A 21,653-nucleotide genomic window follows, 5' to 3' on the forward strand; every position below is an offset into this window, starting at 1 on the left:
ATAGCTGTACCATTTTTGTACCCAATTGGTACCTTTTGTTTTCCAAGGGTCCGTTACAAAAAGGTTCTTTTAATTTGGAAATGTTTTCCTTAAAACTAATAATACTGAAGAATATACAGCACATCTACAAAAAATATCGTAAGGAGGTTTTCTAACACAATATGTCATGATCAGCAGAAACGTACATAATTCTGGAGAAAACAGCCTCTAATATCTGACGGAAAAATATACAAGCTTGCAAACAAGGCATTCCGACAAATTTACGAAAACCCTCTTTTTCTTGGACTCAAGTTTTCATGTGGTTTCAGAAATTTTAAAATATTACGTTTGTTGTTGCCAAACATTTGTGTGTTTTCCGCTTTCTGCGAATTCTTTAACATCATATGTCACATGAGTAGTTTAAGTACTTAAATATTTTATGCGTATTTCCTATATATAAAGGAGTGTTTCATGGGGAGGCCCCTTTTTCAATTTTGTTGCAAAATTTAAAAACAAAATGAACCATCGCTTGATATATCGATAGTTTTAAGGTATTTTCCCCACTTCCAGGAATGCCCCACTCTTGGCGGCAAATGCTGCCATCGACGAGCGGCCACACTGCAATCGAAAAAAAAACTTTGAACGGAACGCACGGACGCTCCGCTGTCGACGGAAATCGCGAAGGGCGGATGAGCTGCGCGAGTTTAATGGAATAGTTAGAAATCGAGTTGTTCGCCAGTTTCCGCTTCCGCTGCGACGCACTGCCTCCTGCAGGCTCTCAAAGGATATTCGACGCAGTTTCCGCGAGGGAAATGCAGCTCCAGTGATGAGACCGCAGAGTCACGCGTGTGAAGAGCACGAAAAGTGAGAAGAAAACGAAATAAGCGAGAGGAGAAGCGAAAAAAACAACAAAGGCAACGGGCAACAAGAGGCATTTAAACGAAATCCGCAAAAAGTGTTAAAATCAGTAATGTGCATTTAGCAGTTTGCCAAAAACAAATTGCATTGCTTCTTTGTTTTGTTTGGTTTGCCTCGCACGCGCCCGTGTGTTGGTGCGACAGTGCGCCAGTGTGAGTGTGTTTGTGTGTGAGAGCAAGGACAACAAGAAACGCGTGGAAGGAGGAGGAGGAGGAGAAGGAGAAGAGGAAAAGCAACAACTGTGGAGCTGCAGCTGGAAAAAAACACTCTCCTGCGATGGACACGTTTCGCAAATGGCTGAACAAACCCAAGGTACAGTTGTTGTTTTATTTTCTCATAAATTATAAACGATAACCCGATTAGTAGTGCCTCCTTATCACTGAAAAACAATGAAAAACAAAAGAGAGTGGAGTAGAGCGTAATTAATTAGAACAGAGTGGTGAGGTGTGGAGCGGAGAGGGAGAGGGAGAGCAACAAATGGTGTCAAATGTGTGTGTGTGTGTTAACTGTGCCGTTGTGACGTCAGCGTTTGGCCCTGGCTCATTATAAAGCTAGCCCCCTCTCTCTCGCACTCTCCCAGCCAGCTGGGTTTTAACCGCATTTCATTTCCGATGATTAATTCGAATTCGCTGACGTTGCAGCAACTGCATCTCAGTTTTTTGCACAATATACGGTGTGTGTGTGTGAACCGCACTCTCGATTCAAATTGGAAACACTCACAGCCACACGTACTCAAAAGTAACAACAAAAACAAATATGGCGCCAGTCCGTTCGTGTTGCAAATTACAAGCAAAAGCAGCTAAGGCTAAAGCCAACTAATTTATGTATCTGCGCCTGGTAATTTGGGATCTGTTCTGTTCCGCTCTTGGGGGGGAAATCCCGCGCTATTGCCTAGTGGAAAATCACTCGAGAACACTGAGAAAACAATGTCAAAGCTCCAGCGGTTGGAGGGAGTCTATTTTTAGACCACCTCATTCAAGCAATTCCAATCTACAGTCAATGTTCTTACAAGCGGATCTAAAAACCTATTTCTCACTCTTAAAAACTAAATAGATATCGTAGGGCATTTGTTCCTACCCATTACTTGAAGAACACGCCTTTAAAATGTGTAAATATAGCTCCATAAAGGTAATATACAGAAATACTTTGCACCTATTATGTCTTAGATATGAAAAAAGTTCCATCAAATCATATTTTCTAGTATATGGTCAGATAATAGCCATTAGGTATTCATTACTTCAAAAAATTCTACAAAGAGCACCTTTGATTTACAAATTGTTCTCATTCTTACATATCCCTTTATAAAAGTGTTAGCTGAAAAGGTCGTAACCATGTGAAACCTGAGTTTTAAGGAAGGTAATGGTCCCCGCTACCGAAGTTTGCCTGTGTCTATTTTAAGAGCCCCCTTACTTTCGGGTGTCTGGAATATATACACGGTAAATGTGAGCCGCTAGACCCTAGCCTCCAAAAATAAATCGCCGATGGAGCGACTTTCGTGCCCCTCTTCCAATTTTCCTCCCGATCGGTCGTCAATCAGTCAATCCGTTTGACATTTTGATTGCCGTCGCCAGATTTCTATTTATACGGAGTGTTCGGTTCAAGAGTAGGGAAAATGGAATTAGAAGCAATTTACACGCAAATCCATTAAATCAAAGGCAAACACCCTATATGGCTATGGCTATATGGATACATTGTTTGTTTGTGCGACCTCGGCTACCTGGTGTGTGGAGGTCAGTGTCGAGACTTTTGTCGGATATTACGATTACGGGGGATCCGCAAGGGGAATCGAATCAAATGGCAAACAGATGTCTGGTCCGTGGGCAGAAGGGCCTCGGATGTTTATGTTTTCCAGTGCTCAATGGCCGGGAAGAGCCCGTCGGGCACATAGACCGTATTGTTGTCAGTACTTGTATCTGTATCTGGCACTTCGATTAGATAAGATTGCGCCGAGTGGAGGAGTGAGTGGGGATTTGCCTGCGCATCACGTTCAATAGCAGGTGATCGAAGAGGCTTGGTATTTATCGATTAGAGGGTGGAAAGTATCGTTTAAATCACAGTTTGAAGTGCCTTTTGGATTTATGAGTACTGGCTTGCAGTAAAATTCCATTTACAATCCATATTTAGTGTCATTAGTTGCAAATTACTTAGTGTAACAGGGGGAAAATCAAGTTTAATGTTGCAAGTTTTTATTGAAAACTAATAGCTAGTCAAATTTAAGTTATATATTTATGATTCATCACTAAAAATTAAAGAAAATCTTCAAAACATGCACTGTTTTTTTTGTTTTATTAGCAGAAACAAATAATGAGGTTTTGTATTTCCTCAATTTGGAATTAACTCTTTGGCCATAAATAATTGAAAACAACGTTAAGACTTCACTGCTTGATTTATTACGCTCTAAATGCATTCGGAAATTCCAATTGGCTCTGCAAAAGTGATCAAAGCAAAATGGAAATACGGTTTTCTTTGGTTTACTTTCCGGATGCCGAGTAGTTAGTTGCTCTCTACTTTGCTTTGCTAATTAACACACTTCCCCGCATCGACCATGAGCCACCCACCACCCACCGCCCCCACCCACCATGGAACTCATAAATAACGGTTAGTTTTCCTTATTTTCTTGGTGGTGGAAAACGCCTTCCAAACGAAACGGAAAATCCACACAGACGTCTAAAGTTTCTGCTTTTCTTTCGTACTTTTCATTTTGTGTGAGTGTGTAACAACTCTTTCGTCTGGCATCTCAACATCACTGCTCTTCTTTTTCATTCATTGACTGCACACAATTTTTCCGCAGTTGCTTCCTGGTCTTCTCTTTTCTTTTCTTTATTTTCTCGTCTCGTCTTTGTGATTGTGTCAACTTTCTTTCTCCTGCAAAGTGAGATTCTTTAGCCGAGGTCGCTTTTGTTGCGATTCGAAAATAAACAGAAACAGCAGGGCCACAGCGTTGCCAGAAGTGTTGCAAGGCATTGCCATATCGCATTGCATAATACGAGATTGCTTTGCTTTGTGGTGTGTCAACCCTGTCCGCCGCATTCTGTTGCAGAAACAACTAATGAACACCACACAGAATGAGTAATTGAAGGTGATTTTATCACATAGAAGGTTTCGGTGCGCTAGAAAGGCTATCTGCAGATAACAGCAATAAATTTGGAATATTTTTATGTGGCATTGCCATATTGCTTTCCTTAGTGGAGTGACAACCCTGCCCCGTGCCTTTTATTGCAGGAAAGCCATTATACAGAAAACATAGAAAGAATAATTGGTAATTTTAATATAATTATAACGTTTCCTTACAATTTAAAATATATTAAGAAGACAAATACCTGAAAACTCAAAGTTGGGAGTTCTTTAAACCCTTATTATAAAAAGCTCTACTTAAGTATGCGCTTCCCAGTAAAGTATCCTACTTTTAGAAAGGGTATAGCAGTGAATGCAATTGTTTTTGCTCCGTCTGTGCATATAAATTTTCATAAAAACGAAACCGACGACGCGGTGAAGGCAGACAAAAGGCGCGGAGAAACCGAGACAATGGAGGCTGGGAAAGAGGCGAATGCCCCGAAACCCAGATCCCAAAAAACGCGATCGGATCCGCAGTCAATGGAACTGCCAACTGGCAAACTGGGGGCCCCTGAATCACTGAAAGAAGGAGGCACGCGCCACAGGCGTCTGTAATTGATTATCTCTGATATGGCGCACTCCCGATCTGTGGGCCCAAAACCAATAGCATTACATCACTCTGCGATTTTTAATTTGCTTGCATAAATACAATATATGTAAATTCCCATCTAAACTCGTACACCACATATATAGGAAGTATTGTTCAGACGATAAAGCGAACACTTTTATAATTTTTTTTCATAGCCTGCCATTAGATACTTGATTATAAATGTTTGGCGATGAATGAATAATATATACGTAAGCATGTATAATGATATAAAGCAAAAATAGTGGGTGCGGGCTGAGATCGTGTCTGTTAGTGTCTGCCAGTTGATCAGCATTATTGAGCACATGGCTCAGATTCAGATTCGTATTGGTAGTCAGATTGCGATGGGTGTTGAGTCTTCCCAGTGCTGAAACAAAGGCATTAAAAGGTTCTCTTGTTTTTCTAACAAAGCCTGAGTAATTCTTGGGCTTGGATTTTTTGATTTCATGTTTGCCAAACGATATCTCTCATATGTCTTGCTTTGTGCGCTTGCCATAAACTCATTTGAAGTTGGCATTGAATTGTTTTACGGGCCGAATCGCCAAGAAACAAAAGTAAACCATAAAAAAGTGAAATCCATGGGTGGCTGGCAATGTCTGTTTTTTTTAATCGTTGATGGTTTGGCTTTTTGTTTCGTTTCTACAATTATTTTCGGTTGTTTCCCAAATATACTTCTCTCTCGAAGTCTCGAACTCCCCCGGTTTTTGGAGCATGTTGCAAAGGTGTGCAATTAAAGTCTGTTGCGTCGTCAGCACGAAATCGGCCATTAACACAATAAACTCTGGCAGTCTGACTTGTGGCTTCCAAAAAATTTAAAAAATACAACAAAAATTATCCACAAAACAATTAAGCATGAGCTGGCAAAATGGAAATTACAACAATAAAGTCGTTTAACAATTGAGCTTAAGAAAGTCATGACTGGACGATAGTAACTAGCTGAATGAACCGAGGGAAACGAGGGGAATATCTGCTCCTCAACCAGCTTTATAAAATTCACTTATTTACGCTTTCTTAACTCAAAACTTGTAAAAAGCTAAAGAAACAAGAGCGAAGAGTATATACTTTTCTGACAGAAGTGAAGGAAAAGCCAGCCCTCTCGTTAATGGCAACCGATTATAATCCTCATTTCTGTTTCAATGATGCGGATACAGTGCGTTTCGCAATCCTAACCACATTATGAAACGACCTTACAAGTAAATAATTACGATAAATACAAAGATAAACACCAAGGAAACCTGTTCAGGGAGAGCCCATTATTAACCAAAATGTTGGAAGCATTATATTTACTTGGTTATTGTATGCTCTAGAGGCTTGTTTAGCTATTCGTAAGGTTTTGTAGTTCTAAAGTGGTTTATTTTATATGATATAACAAAAGTTACAAGTTACAATCATTAATCAGCGAGGGAAATACCACATATTGTACCTTTTCCCCAGTTTATTCTTTCAATTTGCCCCATTTAATGCAATCCCTGCCATATTTGTTAACACCATTTACCGCTTTACTGTTCTGAAACCCACTGCACAATATATTACACCGCTTGTACAAATAAAGTAACCGCCTGAAGCTCATTTTCACCATCTGTGCGCCATGAATGGACTCGATGCGTATACGACCCGTTGGACAAGACCACTACGATGGCAGATTTAATGCAGTGCAACAATGTAGTTGTAACACGGCACTCGTTCCACTATCTGTATCTGTGTCTGTAAATGTATCTGCGTTTGTTTGCCTGTGGTTGTGTGAATGCCTGCCTGTTGCTCGTGCCAACAACAACAATAATAATAACAAACAACAACCTGTTTCTTTCGGTGCATTTAATTTGGGCCATATTGACATGTGCCGCCACTGCCGGCGTCACCGTTAACGACTTTTGCTTCTGCTTCTGCTCGCCGCTGGCCTCAATTCGATGTTCTAGTCTGGTAAAGTAAAGTAAAGTATAAAATAAAGTACGGCAAAGGCCGCCGAGGTGGGCCACAAATGTCTACTGTGGCCTGTTGACTGCCAGTCAACATTACGAAAGTCTTGATAAACAGCATTCTGATGGAAGTCAGCTGAAAGCGACTCCAATCTGCTGACTGAAAGACAGACATTTGTCATTTCTAATCACTATTCAAATTATGAATTAACATGCTGATGACTGGAGGGCTACACTGAAATCACTAGAGGTTTTGACATGGATATTATCATAATTATCCTTAAATCGGAATCACCAGCTTTAGTTGCTTAATTGCAATGGGATCTACAAAAACTATATGGGGAGTTCTGATGAAAGTATTTAAAATACTGCCTCAGGACAGACATTTGACATTTCTAATCACCGCTCACATTAAAAATTATCATTTTTATTACTAAAGCTTACTGGGAAATTTTTAGAGACTTCGACATAGATTGGCACATTGATATCAAAATAGTTAAGATAATAAGATAGCTATTATCAGACTAAGCGATGATTATAACTTGAGAAAATTAATTGCTTTCAGCAACAATCTTGGCATTCTTATGGAATTCAAGGGAAAATGACTCACAGATGGCAAGAAAAATTCTTTCATTGACATTATCATTTTACTTGTGTTCAGGCTGATAACATTTGATTGATTTGTTTTAAGATAAGAAATTAGTAAATACCTTATAAAATTAAATAACAAACTTTGATCTTGAGTTTTGCAACACCTCTAATATACTACAGCATCAAATTCCACACGTTTCCACTTGAGGTCATCGTTTTGTCAATCTCTTGAGCGTAATCCACTGAAACGATTGCACGTGACCTGACTTTAGGTTTCCTTCTCATTCAGCTTAACCATTTTATTTGCTTTGGATGATTTAATCAACTTGTTTCGAGTATCCCATTCCCTGGCCCCGCTTCTAATTTCCCGGGGGAAATACTTATAACAAAACATTAGTCTATCTTTTGTCAGCTGTAGCTTGCATTTTTTCCACTGGGGGAAGTATAACAAATTAACACGAAATTAGTTGATAATACTGAGCTCGTATGTCCCGGTCCCTGGCGTCTAAGTGTTCGTGCTCCGAGCTCTTTTTAGTGGGTTTTAGTGACGCATTAGGTCGATCCAGAGAATTAGAAATTAAACTGATAATAAAACGTAATCCATAGCGTCAAGTATTGAAGAAATGAGCACACGAAGCTTAGTAAAACGTGCCGACATCAGTGATCCCACAAAAACAAATGACTAAGATGGGAATATATTGTCATGACCCATAGAAAATTGAATTTCATAAGACCCTTTAGTATTGAAGAGATAATTCTAAAATAATCTAGGGGCTTAGTAGGATTATACCTCTTCAACAGTGCTTTATTATCATAATGCTGTTAATAAAACACGTTTTATAAATATTTAGATTTCCTTTGAAGACCCACAAGCTTAGATATCAATTAATTTGAATAAAAGTAACTCCTAAATAAGTTTAATTCCTCTATTAAAACAACTAAACAAACACCAACCTAGTCAGTATAATCTATTTAAATTCTATTTATTTTCATTAGGAGAGTAACACCGCTGATAAGTACAAAGCAAAACAAAATTGGGTGCTTGTTTTTTTAGTCATGACCCAATAAATAATATTATTATTACGGCAAACAGGAAATAATTATATGCGCATGATTATGGCGATTATCATGATTCCAACTAAGCTGTAAAAGTAATGTAAAACGTAGATTCTCGGAGATCATATAGATTAACTCGTTATCGTAATAGCTGGGATCCGAGTTTTCCCATGACATTAATTTGCACTGCAACTTCGATAGAAACTTCGCTGAGTAATTTTCCACAGATGCTGGCATTAAATATATACTTATGATTCTCATGACACTTCATCAATCGGTATTCAGTTGTTGGAATGAAATATTGTGCGAACTTTATCGGACTATGAAACATATGTAGACCATTTATGTCGTCTATATCTTTACATTTGCGATAAAATTGTGTAATATAACCAAATCGAAAATCAAATAATTTGTTGCACGCTCGCGGCTTTGCTTGGTTGAGTTCCCTTTTTTGTTTGTTACAAAGTAGCTCGGTCCGATTATTTTCTTTATTTACTCGCCTTTTTGCAGAAGGCAGGGCTTGTAAATGTTGGTTAAACATTGGTTAGCAACTTAATCCGCATATTTATTCAGTAATTTCCTGTTGCTGCTTTTGCTGCCGATGGGCAAGAAGTACAACAAATAATTTGAAATTACTTTACAATGTTTTTATATTGATTGTGGTCGACGTAGTCGGTGTGTTATCACAATTGACTGCTGACGGCTGTCCATTGAGCCGAGTGATTGGTGGTGCTTTAGGCAACTTATTGATCACTTTTCCCTGGCCACCGAACTGATAATTTCGTTTTACGGGTCAAACGTGGCTTAGAAACCATCTTTCTGCCCTCTCTACGATCCCCTCGAGCCGCTTGGTTATTGCTCAATTCACGATCCAAGGTGGACCACTTGGTTCATTGGCCATCTTGGCGGGGAGATTGTGCCAAGGCAGACTACGTGCCCGCCACTTTGCCACTCCGCCGCCGCTCCGACCAATATGTCAATTATTCGTTACGCTTTTTGCCAGACGCGCAGACAGTTTCCCAAAATAAAAACGCTTTTCAAATGGCCAAACAAACGGCGGTCGGTCAGTCGGGGGAAAAGTAAAAGCGGTGAAATTTTCACATTCACATCGAGTCGATCTCCTCGAGGAGGAGTGAGTGCATTGGCCACCGCAGCTGTGGACTGGAAGCCACTCTCCTACTTTCGAATGGCAGCGAATGGCGGCTTCGATTGCGGATTGCATTACGCCCGCCCGCCAGACACCGCCGGCCATTGCGTCCCACTTATTACCTAATCCCAGTCCGTAGTCCCCATTCCAAGTTCCCCGTTCCCGACAAAGAGCGCCCTACGGATTGGAGCGTCAAGAGCGGTCTTATCCGCCGACAACGACACTTTGTTGCCCTGCCGCACGGTCAGAAAAACTAGTTGCAAGGACTGTTTTTAAATAACTATTACTATTATCAATTGAATTATAAAAATTTTAAAATGAATTTAAATTTATAAAAAAACAAATTCTAGAAGAGGTAAAAAAGGGTTACAGATCTGACGATTTTTGGAAAAAATTTTATTTAAGATCTCGATTACTGAAGTTCTTCTAAATGTTTTTGAATTTTGATTAAGTTTAAAATGATCTAAAGTTAAAGTTAGGCTTAAACATTCAATTTTAAAAATAAGTATTCTTCAAGATACTATTATTTTGCAAAAGTCCAATACAAAGTATAGAATATTTGCTACTGAGTTTTATAAGGAAGAGTTAAACATTTTTTCTTATAGAACATTTATTTTTAATGTTTTTTCAGGCACCATAACTTGAAATCTATCTTTAAATCAAAATACCAATAAGTTAAGGGAAGACCCAAGAAGTTATCTCTCAAACACATTCAAACTGAAAGCATAAGGCTGTTTAATATTTCCCCTGCGCAAACAACAAACATGTTTTCATGGATTGATTAGATCTCAAGATCTGCGATACTGAAAAAGTGTTAAAAAGGTTTATAATTACAAAATGTGGAAATACATTATGTAAAGAGCCCTGATGGCATGTTGGGAATAATAATTAATCTGTGTACAATTTTCTCCCAGTGCACCGCTCGGTTGCATAAGGCGGTAAAGCGAGTCTGGGTCTCAGTCTTTTCTCGCCGTGTCTGTGGCCGGCATATCAATGAGAGGAGCGGGAGATCGGATGCGCGTGTGGACGCCAACGCCCACGTACTGCACGTACGGATGCCAGCTGGTCCGACTGGAACCCACTCCCCTCCTGAAGTCCGCCGCTTGGTTACTCAATTATCGACACTTCCGAGTGCCGGACGAACGCACTTTAACCCCCGCTGGAAAGTGAAAGCGATTTGCGGTTCGGTTTATCTTCTCAGTTGTCATTGTCGGCATGTTGGGGGGTACTATCGGGAGCAGTGTCAAGATTAATAAATACCAGTAGCAAAGGTTTACAGCCACGGAACGGAAAATCCCAGCACTCTCTAGTGGGAGAGGAAGAAGCCGTAGAAAAATCGGTTAGGGAATTCCATTCCACGTTTCGATACGCACAGCTCCAAAAAGGTGAAAAGTAATCCCCCAAGTTTAAGGTTAATCTCATTAGTGCTAGTGATGTTTCAGTACGGTTTCTGAAGTTTATTAAAGTGCTAGAAAGTTGTGAGTCTCGCTGCATTTTAAATATTGGATTTCATTTCTTATATCTATACTATACAATAACATTTCTTTTCAACTGTTACTATTTAATTTTAGAGTCTTTTTGTTTAAATAATATCAGTCTTTTTCAATCCTAAATCCCTAAATCCCAAATCTTAATCATTAAATACAAATAATATAACAGGGATCAACCTGTTGGTCCGATAATATAAAGACAAAGAAAAAATAAAAACAAAAAGCCAAAGAGCGGTGACAAAGTGATTTTAAAAATGCGAGGCCCGATTGGCCTCCGTTTTATCATCGATTGCGACACATTTTGGGGTCTCATGAATATGCAATGGGGTCGATGATGCGACCTCTTTCTCCGCCCGATTCCCCCCTTCCCTTGCCCTCACAATCTCTCCCCTTTCTCCGCTCTGTAGGGTCCCTCCCGCCCATCCATTATTATCCAATTTATTTAATGGCCTTTATTGGCATTCGTCTCTTGGGCGCATTTTGTCATCTCTTCCGCATTGATTTGCCTTCGCCAGCTGTTTTCCACACTCTTTTTGCCCTTTTGCTTCTGCATTTACATTGGGTAATTTCGATATGCAAATTTTCCGTTCGATTTGTTAAGAAATTGAATTCATTATGACATAATAAACAGAAAAAAAGTCCACTGGTTTGGCTGGATCTGACGTATCTGATGGGATATAAAGTGTTAATTTTGTGGGCAGCCGAATGGTTCGTTCAACTCTTCACAGTTTACCGAAAATAAAAATCCTTAAAGCGACTTCCGGTTAATCCGTTAGCAAGGGTTATACTCGTAATTCGTATAATTTACTTGCGTACTTTGTTTGACCAGAGAGTTGAATGCACCCTCGATAATTCGGTTTATTTCGGTTCGGTTTATGGTGTTTTTTCGAGGGATCCGCGCATTTGCGGATTTGAATTTTTTATTTCTTGGTTTCAAATCGTTATCTTGACCATTATGTCCTTCATAAAGAGTTTCCGTTGTTGCCTTTTTGTTGACGTCTGCACATATTTTTGAATATATGTATATAGGCTGGCTATCGGCTGTGTTGATATTGAATCTTTATACTTACGCGAGTAGCTTTCATTTGTTTATCAAGCTCATTTATTTATATACGATTTGACCGTGACTCAGTTTTCACTCGGTCTATCTCTTTCCGTCTGGTGGATTGTTTTCTTTATAGGGGGGGTATAGCGAAATTCCCATTAACTCATCCGATGAGTTGTTGTAATGCAATTTTAACGCACTTCGAGGGTCTCCGAAAAAGAATTTCGCTATATAAATATCACTTTGCTCATTAACCGATTCTTGGAATTCAATCTTCGAGTGCTTCTTGCTTCGAGTGGTTTTCCCTGTATAACATTGATATATGTATTACAGGTTTTATATAATTTTCTCATACTTCTGTACAATTGTTTTCATTGTTTTAACTGCGACTCATTTTCTGGTACTTTTTATACCGGTTAATAATAGTAATAGAACGATAATTTCTCTTATCTTAACGTGTTCTGATTTTCAAAATTCCTAGTTTTACGTCAGTTGCCTATTGGAATGCAAGTTTGTGTTCAATGGACTAGCTTTTTAAATAAAAATAATAAATAATAATAAATGATATTTATTCAATTACAATTCCATCATAGATTGATTTGATTTTGGAATTTCCTAACTGTCGCATGGCAAATTCACGTGAATTCATTTTCATCTATTGACTGTGAAAAGTTAGATGGGAAATTACGAAGAATTTGCCACATTTAGCACTTGCAATTGATATTTGAAATTTCAGCCAATTAAATTAGGCGCTAAATTTGCAGTTTGAGAAGCGGGAATTGTGCAGAAATTGAATTCAATTGATCGGTAGTTCCCAGCTCAAGAGGTATTTTTCCAGACGTATCTCAATTAACCGATGACAGCAGGTGCCGGTACCAAATTGAATCGTTAGGGAGGTCGTGACTCTTGGCCCGGGACCCACCTCATTTGCCAATTTTAGACACTGCTGTTCTCAATTGGCGAATGCGAATGCGCATACGAATGTCTAATTGAAATTAAAGCGAAGCCAGCAGCAGCAGCTGTCAAAAAGTAGAAATGTGAAAAGCGTGCGAATATTCAATGTCAAGTGCGTGTTTCAGCGAGAATCCTTTGCGTCAGCAAACTCGTCCTGCCTTTGGTCCTTCGAGTGCAAAGGCCTTGGGGCCAATAAGGCCAGATATTCGCATGGATATAGATACACTGGCAGGCTGTCTCGCCTGTGTCCTTGCCGTTGGCTGCCCTCAAGGATAACTGGGCTGAACGGGGTGGGAAAAACAGCCTGTTGCGCGTGGCGAGGTCACCACTACGGACATCTGTGACGTCAGGCAGATGTCCTTATGGTCAGATGGAGAAAATCACAGCCAGCATGGCCATTTCGAGCTGAAAGGCGATTTAATTTTCGGTTTGCATAAATTGAGTTCAAAATTTGAGTGCTATTCTACATAAGATGTTAGCTTTGTGACACTGTTATTAAAATGTTTTACTTTATAACAAAAATTATGATAGGTACTACCCGTTCATTAGAAGTTAAAATACTTAATTATATAATTAGCAGGTATCTAAAAATACTATATTTATCTTATTGCTTTAAACATTCTATTGTGACCTTTTTTTCCTAATGATCTAACTTTAATTGGTTATAAAGTTTGGTTAGTCTAATAGTGCCAAATACAAAGTCATTACCAAATTGCTGTTAGGACCTCTTTAAGACTTTTATTAAATATGGATAGAGTTTTGTCAAAAATATTAAAAAATTAAGCCTCCAAATCAATATAACCATTCATCATTACTTAAATATTTTTTTTTTATAAAAGTATACATACCTCTTCTTAAAACAAAAGCAGTTTCTTTCAGTTTGCAATTAGAAAGTTGAACTCATAATATCTCACTGCTCTTAATGGAAGGCTTAAGCCGTAATTCTCGGACGTCAGTTTGAGTACTTCCTTTTATGATTTGCATTGGCGTCATTGGTTTTCTTTTTCAACTGGAATTGAAAGTGGTTCTCACCCACATCAAGTCGAGCAGCAAATTTGGTTTCACCTCCATATGTGCGATACGGCTCTATATCTCTGGATGTCTATATGACTATATATCTATATGTGTGGTGTTTCTGTTATCGCCCGTAAACAGCAACTTGCTCTCTGGCGAGGGTAGTGGGGAGGGGTTACTCACCCTTAATTAGCTGATTGAACACAAACCAGTTGAAACAACAATTAAAATACTTGACAGAGGCAGTTTCCAGCCATTCGTTATGCAAATAACTTGGTGGATAAACACAAATGTGCTCAGATATTAACAAAGTCGGATATTAATCCAAAGGTGTGGTCTGTTTTAGGGGTAAACAGTGTCAAAGAACCCTTGCTGGCAACGCAACAAATGCTGTTTTGGTACATTTTGCATGCCAATCAATTCCTCAAATGTTTGTTTTATTTCTACCTGAGTTTAAATTTGCCCGAATATAAAGTGCAAATAAAAGTACCTAATATTATCACGACTGCTGCAAACATTTGCCATATTCAAGAGTCTTCGTTGTGATTGCGATTCGCAATGAATAAATCACGAAGCTTCATTTCCTCTCTTGTTGGCAGAAATTTATATATTTTAGCTTGGCAAGAAGTGCCATCGAAATCCTTGGAGTCTTGTACCTCCAACTTCTCCGCGTTCCGCTTGGCTCGAAACAAGCTTAAAATTTTTAATTACCATTCAACTTTTGCCTTTTTGTCAGCTCGCTGTTGCCGGGGTTTTTAACTCTTTAATTACATTGGGGATTTAGCTAAATGTATTTATGAGGCATGTAAATGGCTTTTGATAATAATTCTTTATTAACTTCAAGGCTAAGTAAAGGACTCTTTAAATACTAAAGGTTAAACACACATTTCACAGTGAAAATATTATAAAATTAATATTTGTTATCATAAGCTTTGATAAGCAAAGAATTTGGAAAATACTTTAAATAAATTATAGTTTCCCAAACATGATATTGTGTGCAGTTCCCCCCAGATATTATCAGAATTATTTCTTATCAACCATATGCGTTCTTTCCTTATCCACTCTATATGGAACCTTTTCATATATAGAACTCCCAGAACCCCCGATCGTACCCCCTGAGAACCAGTCGGTTTCCAAATTGCGACGCTAATTAATGGCTACAACGACTGGCACTTACAAAAAGTGCCTGGCGTCGACAACGTTTTGGCCAGCGTCGTCATGACGGCCAACAGAATATGGGAGCGAGTACGGGAATTTCGCGGGGAGTTGAGGTGGATTCTTGGGCAGTCATTGAACTATTTACGCATGGCCTTGCTCAATTTATATAATTTATAATTCTCAATTAGATTTCTTATTCGTTTTTTCTGCCACGGCTACGCCATTCCCCATAATGTGGCTATGTTCTGATGTATTTGTGCGGCTGAAATAGAAGTCACAACACACGCCAGATTGTGAACCTTAAACATTTTTAGAGCTTTGCCCATTTAATTGTTGTGTAAACAAATGGCAAAACAAAAAAGGAAAACAAACTTTACCCTTGGGCCTATGACGAAATGTAAAAAATAACAACGAATACGATATTCTGCATCGATTCATCGAATCGCGTGGGGTGATTCATTCATAACCACTCACTTGCATTGGCTCATATGGAATCATTATAACTTTTTCATATTTCATGGCGTAAGTGCACGGAGAAAAAAATGGGAAAATAACTAGTCAATGCTTTGAATTTTTTTTTAGTATATATATTTTATTAAACAAATCATTTTAAAAATGTAAAAAGAACAACTATATTTTTATGTGTATTACACAACATTGTAAAAATGATAGATCTATAATATTTTCTAATTTACAAGATCTGGAATACTAAAATTTTCTTAATGTGTAAAACTTTGACAGATAGCATTTTAAAACTGTGGTGACTGAATAAGGAAGAAATAAATCTGAAATCATACTAGAAAACTTTTAAATTTTTTCATTTCTTAAATTTAAAATTGAATGAATATCTCAAGTGCTAAACTGATATATTTATAGTCTTTTTCTCTGTGTGAAAATCTAACTGGTATCGTAATTAGTCTTTGTTGTGGCACAAATTTCCCTTGAACAATTCGCCAGCTATACTAGCCTCATACAGTATACTCGTATTCGAATGTGAGTTAAAGTTTGGTGGACGCCCGCCGCCTCGAACACCTCGAATACCCAAAACCTCCGGCTCACCGACTGACTACCTCTAACTCACAGCCCAGCGATAAACCTGCCAAACTGCGCAGTTTTCAGTTTTGAGGCGGGGAGTCAATGCTTTTGACTCGGACTCGACGTGTTTACCTTTATAATAAACACATTTCGTTTCGTGCATTTGTTTCCTTTCCACCACGGCCAGCTGCTCTTGCCGCTTTCAGTATTTGAGTTTAAGCGGAGCACATATGCGAAACACTGGAACAACTAAACAACTGAACAACTCACACAAAAGCCCGGTGAAAACAAGTTCAACCGCCGATAACTTGCTTTATCGCCAGGCTCTTCGTACTCTTCCCTTCCCCCATCTTATTATTTTTTTGTCTGGTAAATCTCGTGCGATTTGTTGGGGTTGGCAGCCCCGCTTAAGTAGAGCCACGTGATTTAATGGATCATTGAGATTTCAGGCACATATTGCAGCTAAGCCCACTTGTTGCATGTGGGATGGGAAAAAGCTCATCTAAGATTGCATCATCTTGATAGGTAGGCTTCCTCTTAGCTGTTTTCTTATATGAGGCATAAAATTTGTATTCGTAGTATCAGCTTACAGCACAGATTGCGAAATCGATGGTGGCGATCTTACAGCGGCGATCAAAGTAATAGTACCAGAACTGAATATTAGTATTTGTTATAAAATCTTATTAAAGTTAGGACTTAAAATAAATAAAACAAACTTGTATTAATGACTACTTTGCGTATGAGCGATTTTATATTTCATCCATCTATATTTCTTATAATTCCTTTATGTATTAAAAGAACATGTTATTTTCCAATAATAACATTGTTACAGATTCTATTTCGGTACTATCTTTCTCACCATAGAGTGTGATTTACTATTTCGAACGTCACTGTAAGTCCCCAGTGTTTACATACGTGATTTGTGGATCTGTTGTGAAATCAACGAAAATTAGTGGTGCTAATTAAGCCGGTCGTCTGTATGCCTGCATGATAGCTTCTACGTGTTTAGTGGCTCGTTGAGTCATTCTTATCGGCCATGTACTACCATATACTAATACCTCCATCACAATCCCCCAATCCTACCAATACCACCACTCACTGCAGTTGTCACACGATCCCTCAAGTTCAGCGATTGCCCATAATAATTTGTTGCACTTGGCAAGCGATAAGCTTGGGGGAAACCGGGAAGGGGCAGCTCTTATCTACGGCCAGTTACTCATACAAATTTCATCTCCATTTTATATTTACAGGCTGATGACAAATCCCTGCTGGCCCGCTTCTTTCATGCGGATCGTTCGCTCACAGCGGTGGCCAGCGAGTTGGACAGCTTCGATGGACGAGCGGAGCCGGATAGATGCACCAGATTGGTCAGCAGACTGCGGCAGAATCAGGTGGGTTCTTAAGACCAGAATATAATTTATATATTTACTAAAACCCCTTTCTTTCTGCAGGACAAAGTGCTGGCCATCACGAACTTGATAATGGAGGAGCTCCTCGGCGAGGATCGAGATCCTCGCGCCTTTCGCGCCAAGTTCCCCGAGGAGGTGCTCCAGGAGAATCTGGCCGGGCAGCTGTGGTTCGGCGCCGAGTGCCTGGCTGCTGGCTCCTCGATTATGAACCGGGAGACGGAGAGCAAGGAGATGCGTCCACTGGCCCAGGCGGTGACCAAGAGTTTGGGCAACGTGCGTGTCCTGCTGAGGGATCAGTGTTTAAAGAACAATGTGCCCAACAGCAAGACTCTTCACCTGGACCTGAACGACTCCACCACGGAGCAGCTTTATGAGAGTCTGAAGATCTTTGATCGACTCTTCGCCGAGTTCGAGTTGAGCTATGTGAGCGCCATGGTGCAGGTGAAGTCCCGCCATGAGTACGAGATGCAGCAGTGGATAGGCGTGCTCTTCTCGGAGACACTGCAGCGGGCTCTGAAGATCGGGCTGCTCGACCAGGACATGGTGGATGCCTTCGATCCCGGCCTGATGTTCTCCATTCCACGGCTGGCCATTGTTGCTGGTTTGGTGGTCTATGCCAAGGGACCGCTCAACATGGACATGCCGGGTGATCAGCTTTCAGAGATGTTCCGTCCCTTCCGCACCATCCTCATCAAGATCCGCGATCTCCTGCGCAACCTGAACAACCAGGAGCTGTATCAGTTGGAGAAGCTGCTGTGCACCAACGAGGACATCAACACTAAGGTGGGTGTGGATTTAAAGCTAGGGGAAATGGATTTTGAAATGTAATGCATTTTCTTTCTTAATACCAGGTGCCTCTCGGTTCGAGCAGCATCGAGGCGCCCAGTCCGGAGCACAGCTCCCATCCTACGACGAGCAGCAGCCAGAACCACAACAACAACAGCAGCAGCAACAACAACCACAGCAGCAGCACCACCACGACAACAACCACCGCGGTGACAACAACTACGCACAGGACTGTGGAGCGGCTGGTGGATCAGCGAAACAACAACAACAATAATAGCAACAGCAACAGTAGCACCAATCCTGCCGGGGAGGGAGCTACGCTGCGCACTCCGTCCATGTTGTCGCTGTCGCCCACCAGCACGCCCACCGCCTCGCCCGCCCCTTCGCCCACGCCCTCGCACTCGATAGCCTCCACCTCATCTGCGGCCACCAGCTCCACGAATCCGCCAGCGGACTGGAGCGATGGCGATGATGAGGACGAAGACGACGAGGAGGAGGATGAGGATGAGGATCTAGAAAGCAGTGACGATGACACGGACGAGGAGCAGCTGCTCAAGGACATTGTGGCGGCTGACTGTGCCTCCGGTTACCTCATACCCAACACCAATCTCGGAAATTTGCTGCAGCCCCAGGAGGTTCCTCTCACGGACAACTTCGTGGCCAGCGAAGATGATGAGTACGGAACGGGGGAGCAGCAGGGCCAAGCAGAGGAGGAGGAGCCCAGCACCAGTGCTGCCATGCTGGCGGCCACCCGCACCTTGCAGCGGCTGCGCCTGCCCAGCAGCGACACTGATCCTTTTGCCGAGCCCACGACAATCAAGGCGTCCGAGGAGCAGATGCAGCAGCAACCGGCCTTGCCAAGCGGACGCCATCGGGAGAGTCACAGTCAGCGGTACCATCAGCGCCATCACCAGCACCACCACCATCATCATCACCATCACTCACATCAACATCAGCATCAGCACCGCCAGCCGCATCCGCATCGCACAACGCGCAGTGGTCGCAAACGATGCAGCCTGGAAGCGCCCGAGGCGGAGCCAATTCAGCTCGAGAGGGAGCAGAACCTGGCCAGCGGCAACACCAGTGCCGCCTCCTCGCTGTCCGACGATGTGTCGCTGGCCATGCGCAATACCACGGCACGCCTCAAGTTCAAGTGAGTAGGGGAGGACGGAATAAGTTTTTAGAATATTGGTTTATTACAAAATGAGCATTCTAATTTATTATTGTGATTGTGGATAATAAGACAATTTTTAGAACAATTTCATTAATTTTCCTTGAACATTAAATATATGGTGTTTGAATAAACGAATTAAATGTGCCAAAAATGAGACAGACATTGCTTCCAAGAAGCCGTAAAAACAATACAATTTCTATTTGAGTTTTTTGATTGCTCATAAAGTAACCATTTATGATAATAGTAATTGATATAATAATTGTTCTGAAAACAAAAAGCACTTTCTTGGAAATAATAATTTAAAGCATTATAACCATTGGTTTGGTATATTATAATTTATTTTGAAATCAGCTTTTAGCTACTCATAGGTACTTTAAAAATGAAACACTCAAAAACTAATGAATTTTCCCATCCACAGGAGCACCGAGAACCTGCTACACCGCCTGTTTGTCTGCATCGCAGGGGTGGCCGACCAGCTGCAAACGAACTTCGCCTCCGATCTGCGCCAGATCCTACGCAGTGTATTCCTCATGAACATGTCGTCCGCCCAGGAGGAGATCGACATACCGGAAAAGACAAAGGAGTCGGAGCTGTTCGAGTTCCGGGCCTCCGAGAACGATGTGATACAGGAGAGCGCCGGCTCCAACCAAAGCATTTACTCAGCGGAGGAGGTGAATCCCGAGCTGGACAATGTGTTCAGCGCCGGCGGTGGCAACCAGGCCACTGGCCAGCGCCATTCCGCCGGCGCCAGTATGCAGCGAAATAATACCATCGATCTGGTGGGTCAATCGAGCGACGGCAGTCCCAGTGGAGCAACGATGGCCACCAGTCGTTCGCATGTGACGCGTAGCCGGAGTCTCGGGGATCAGGAGGCAGCCAGCACGGCCACCAGCAGCAGTGCACACTTGCGTCAGCAGGAACAGCAGCAATTGCAGATTCAGCTGCAGCGGCAGCGAAACAATTCCGTGGGCAGTAACACGCCCTCCAGCGCCTCCTCCACAAGCTCCAGCTCCGAGCAGAACTCCCCGGTGAGCGCCAGGAGCAGCAGTCGCCGGCGCCTGCAAAGCAACAACGAAACCCAGATGCCCTCCTCGGCCACTTCCGGCTCAGCCACGCTCTCTCCGCCGGCCTGGATTCCCGATGGCAAGGCACCTCGCTGCATGGCCTGCCAGACGCCCTTCACTGCCTTCCGCCGGCGGCACCATTGTCGCAACTGCGGGGGCGTCTTCTGCGGAGTCTGCTCCAACGCCTCCGCTCCGCTGCCGAAATACGGACTGACCAAGGCGGTGCGCGTCTGCCGCGACTGCTATGTGCGCGAGGTGCACTCGGGTGGACGCATGGGTGTCCAGGGGGTGCAGAGTGTCCAGAGCGTCCAGGCCACCGCCTCTTAGGATTGGCCCAAGGCGCTAAACGGCGCAGCTGACGACCAAAAATGTGGCCGAATCGGAGGAAAAGCAAACTGTGAATCGCAATTGTTCCGCAAACATTGTTTTCTTTATTTTATACGTAATCCTAATCCCATGCCAAGGGGCCACATGACCACAGCCAGGGCTCGCGCATATAGATCATATATATCTTAAATATATATAACCATAGCTATATATTTTTATTTCCAAAACAATGACCAACTAAGCGTCTATTAAACGAGTGTACAATAAAGCTTCAATATGTACTAACGCGACATTTGTTCATATCAAAAGATAGCGCCAGCTATAAGTTCGGCTTGCATTTTTTAAGAATATCACATTTTGTTTTCTGTTCTTCGTTTTGTTTCGGGGCTTAGGGGGAAGCACCTTTTAGTGTGGACAAGAATTTTCTACGCGTAAGCTTTAACCTTGCAAAATCCTTCGTCACTAGCCAGGGCCTTACTATATATTGCAGTTAAAGATATAGATAAATGTATATTTTTCTAGCGTTGAGTAACATTGTGCGAGCGTATCAAGCTGGTTAGTAGCCGTTAATTGTAGCAGAAATTTTTGCGAAACATTTTTTGTGATTTATCGTAATTTAATATGTATTAATTCCCTTATGTTAAATCGTTTCTATCTGACCTAGCTGGAATAAATAAGTACGTAGATGTATGTGGCAAGATGAGATCCTTAAATTGAATTTCAACAATAATAAAAACTTCATTACCACTAAAGATAAACATATATATATATTTTCTGATTCAAACTTGTATAAAGAATGTAACGAAAGAGAAATCTGTATATTGAGTTTAAGATATATACGCAATTTTATGCTTAAATAAAAATCAATCAAATCAACATGCCTTTTTTCT

General features: G+C 41.2%; 1 protein-coding gene across 1 annotated transcript; it reads left to right on the plus strand.

Annotated features, from left to right (window-relative positions):
- The first annotated feature begins 595 nt into the window (after positions 1-595).
- On the plus strand, positions 596-21,639 carry LOC108016153 (lateral signaling target protein 2 homolog). Its single transcript, XM_036819365.3, has 5 exons — positions 596-1,209; positions 17,254-17,394; positions 17,455-18,195; positions 18,264-19,351; positions 19,791-21,639. Exons 1-5 carry the CDS (start codon positions 1,174-1,176, stop codon positions 20,761-20,763), a joined length of 2,979 nt encoding a protein of 992 aa, XP_036675260.3. The 5' UTR covers positions 596-1,173; the 3' UTR covers positions 20,764-21,639.
- The last annotated feature ends 14 nt before the right edge of the window (positions 21,640-21,653 follow it).

This window comes from Drosophila suzukii, chromosome 3 (genome assembly GCF_043229965.1).
Source record: "Drosophila suzukii chromosome 3, CBGP_Dsuzu_IsoJpt1.0, whole genome shotgun sequence".
In the NCBI taxonomy this organism is placed as follows: Eukaryota; Metazoa; Arthropoda; class Insecta; order Diptera; family Drosophilidae; genus Drosophila; species Drosophila suzukii.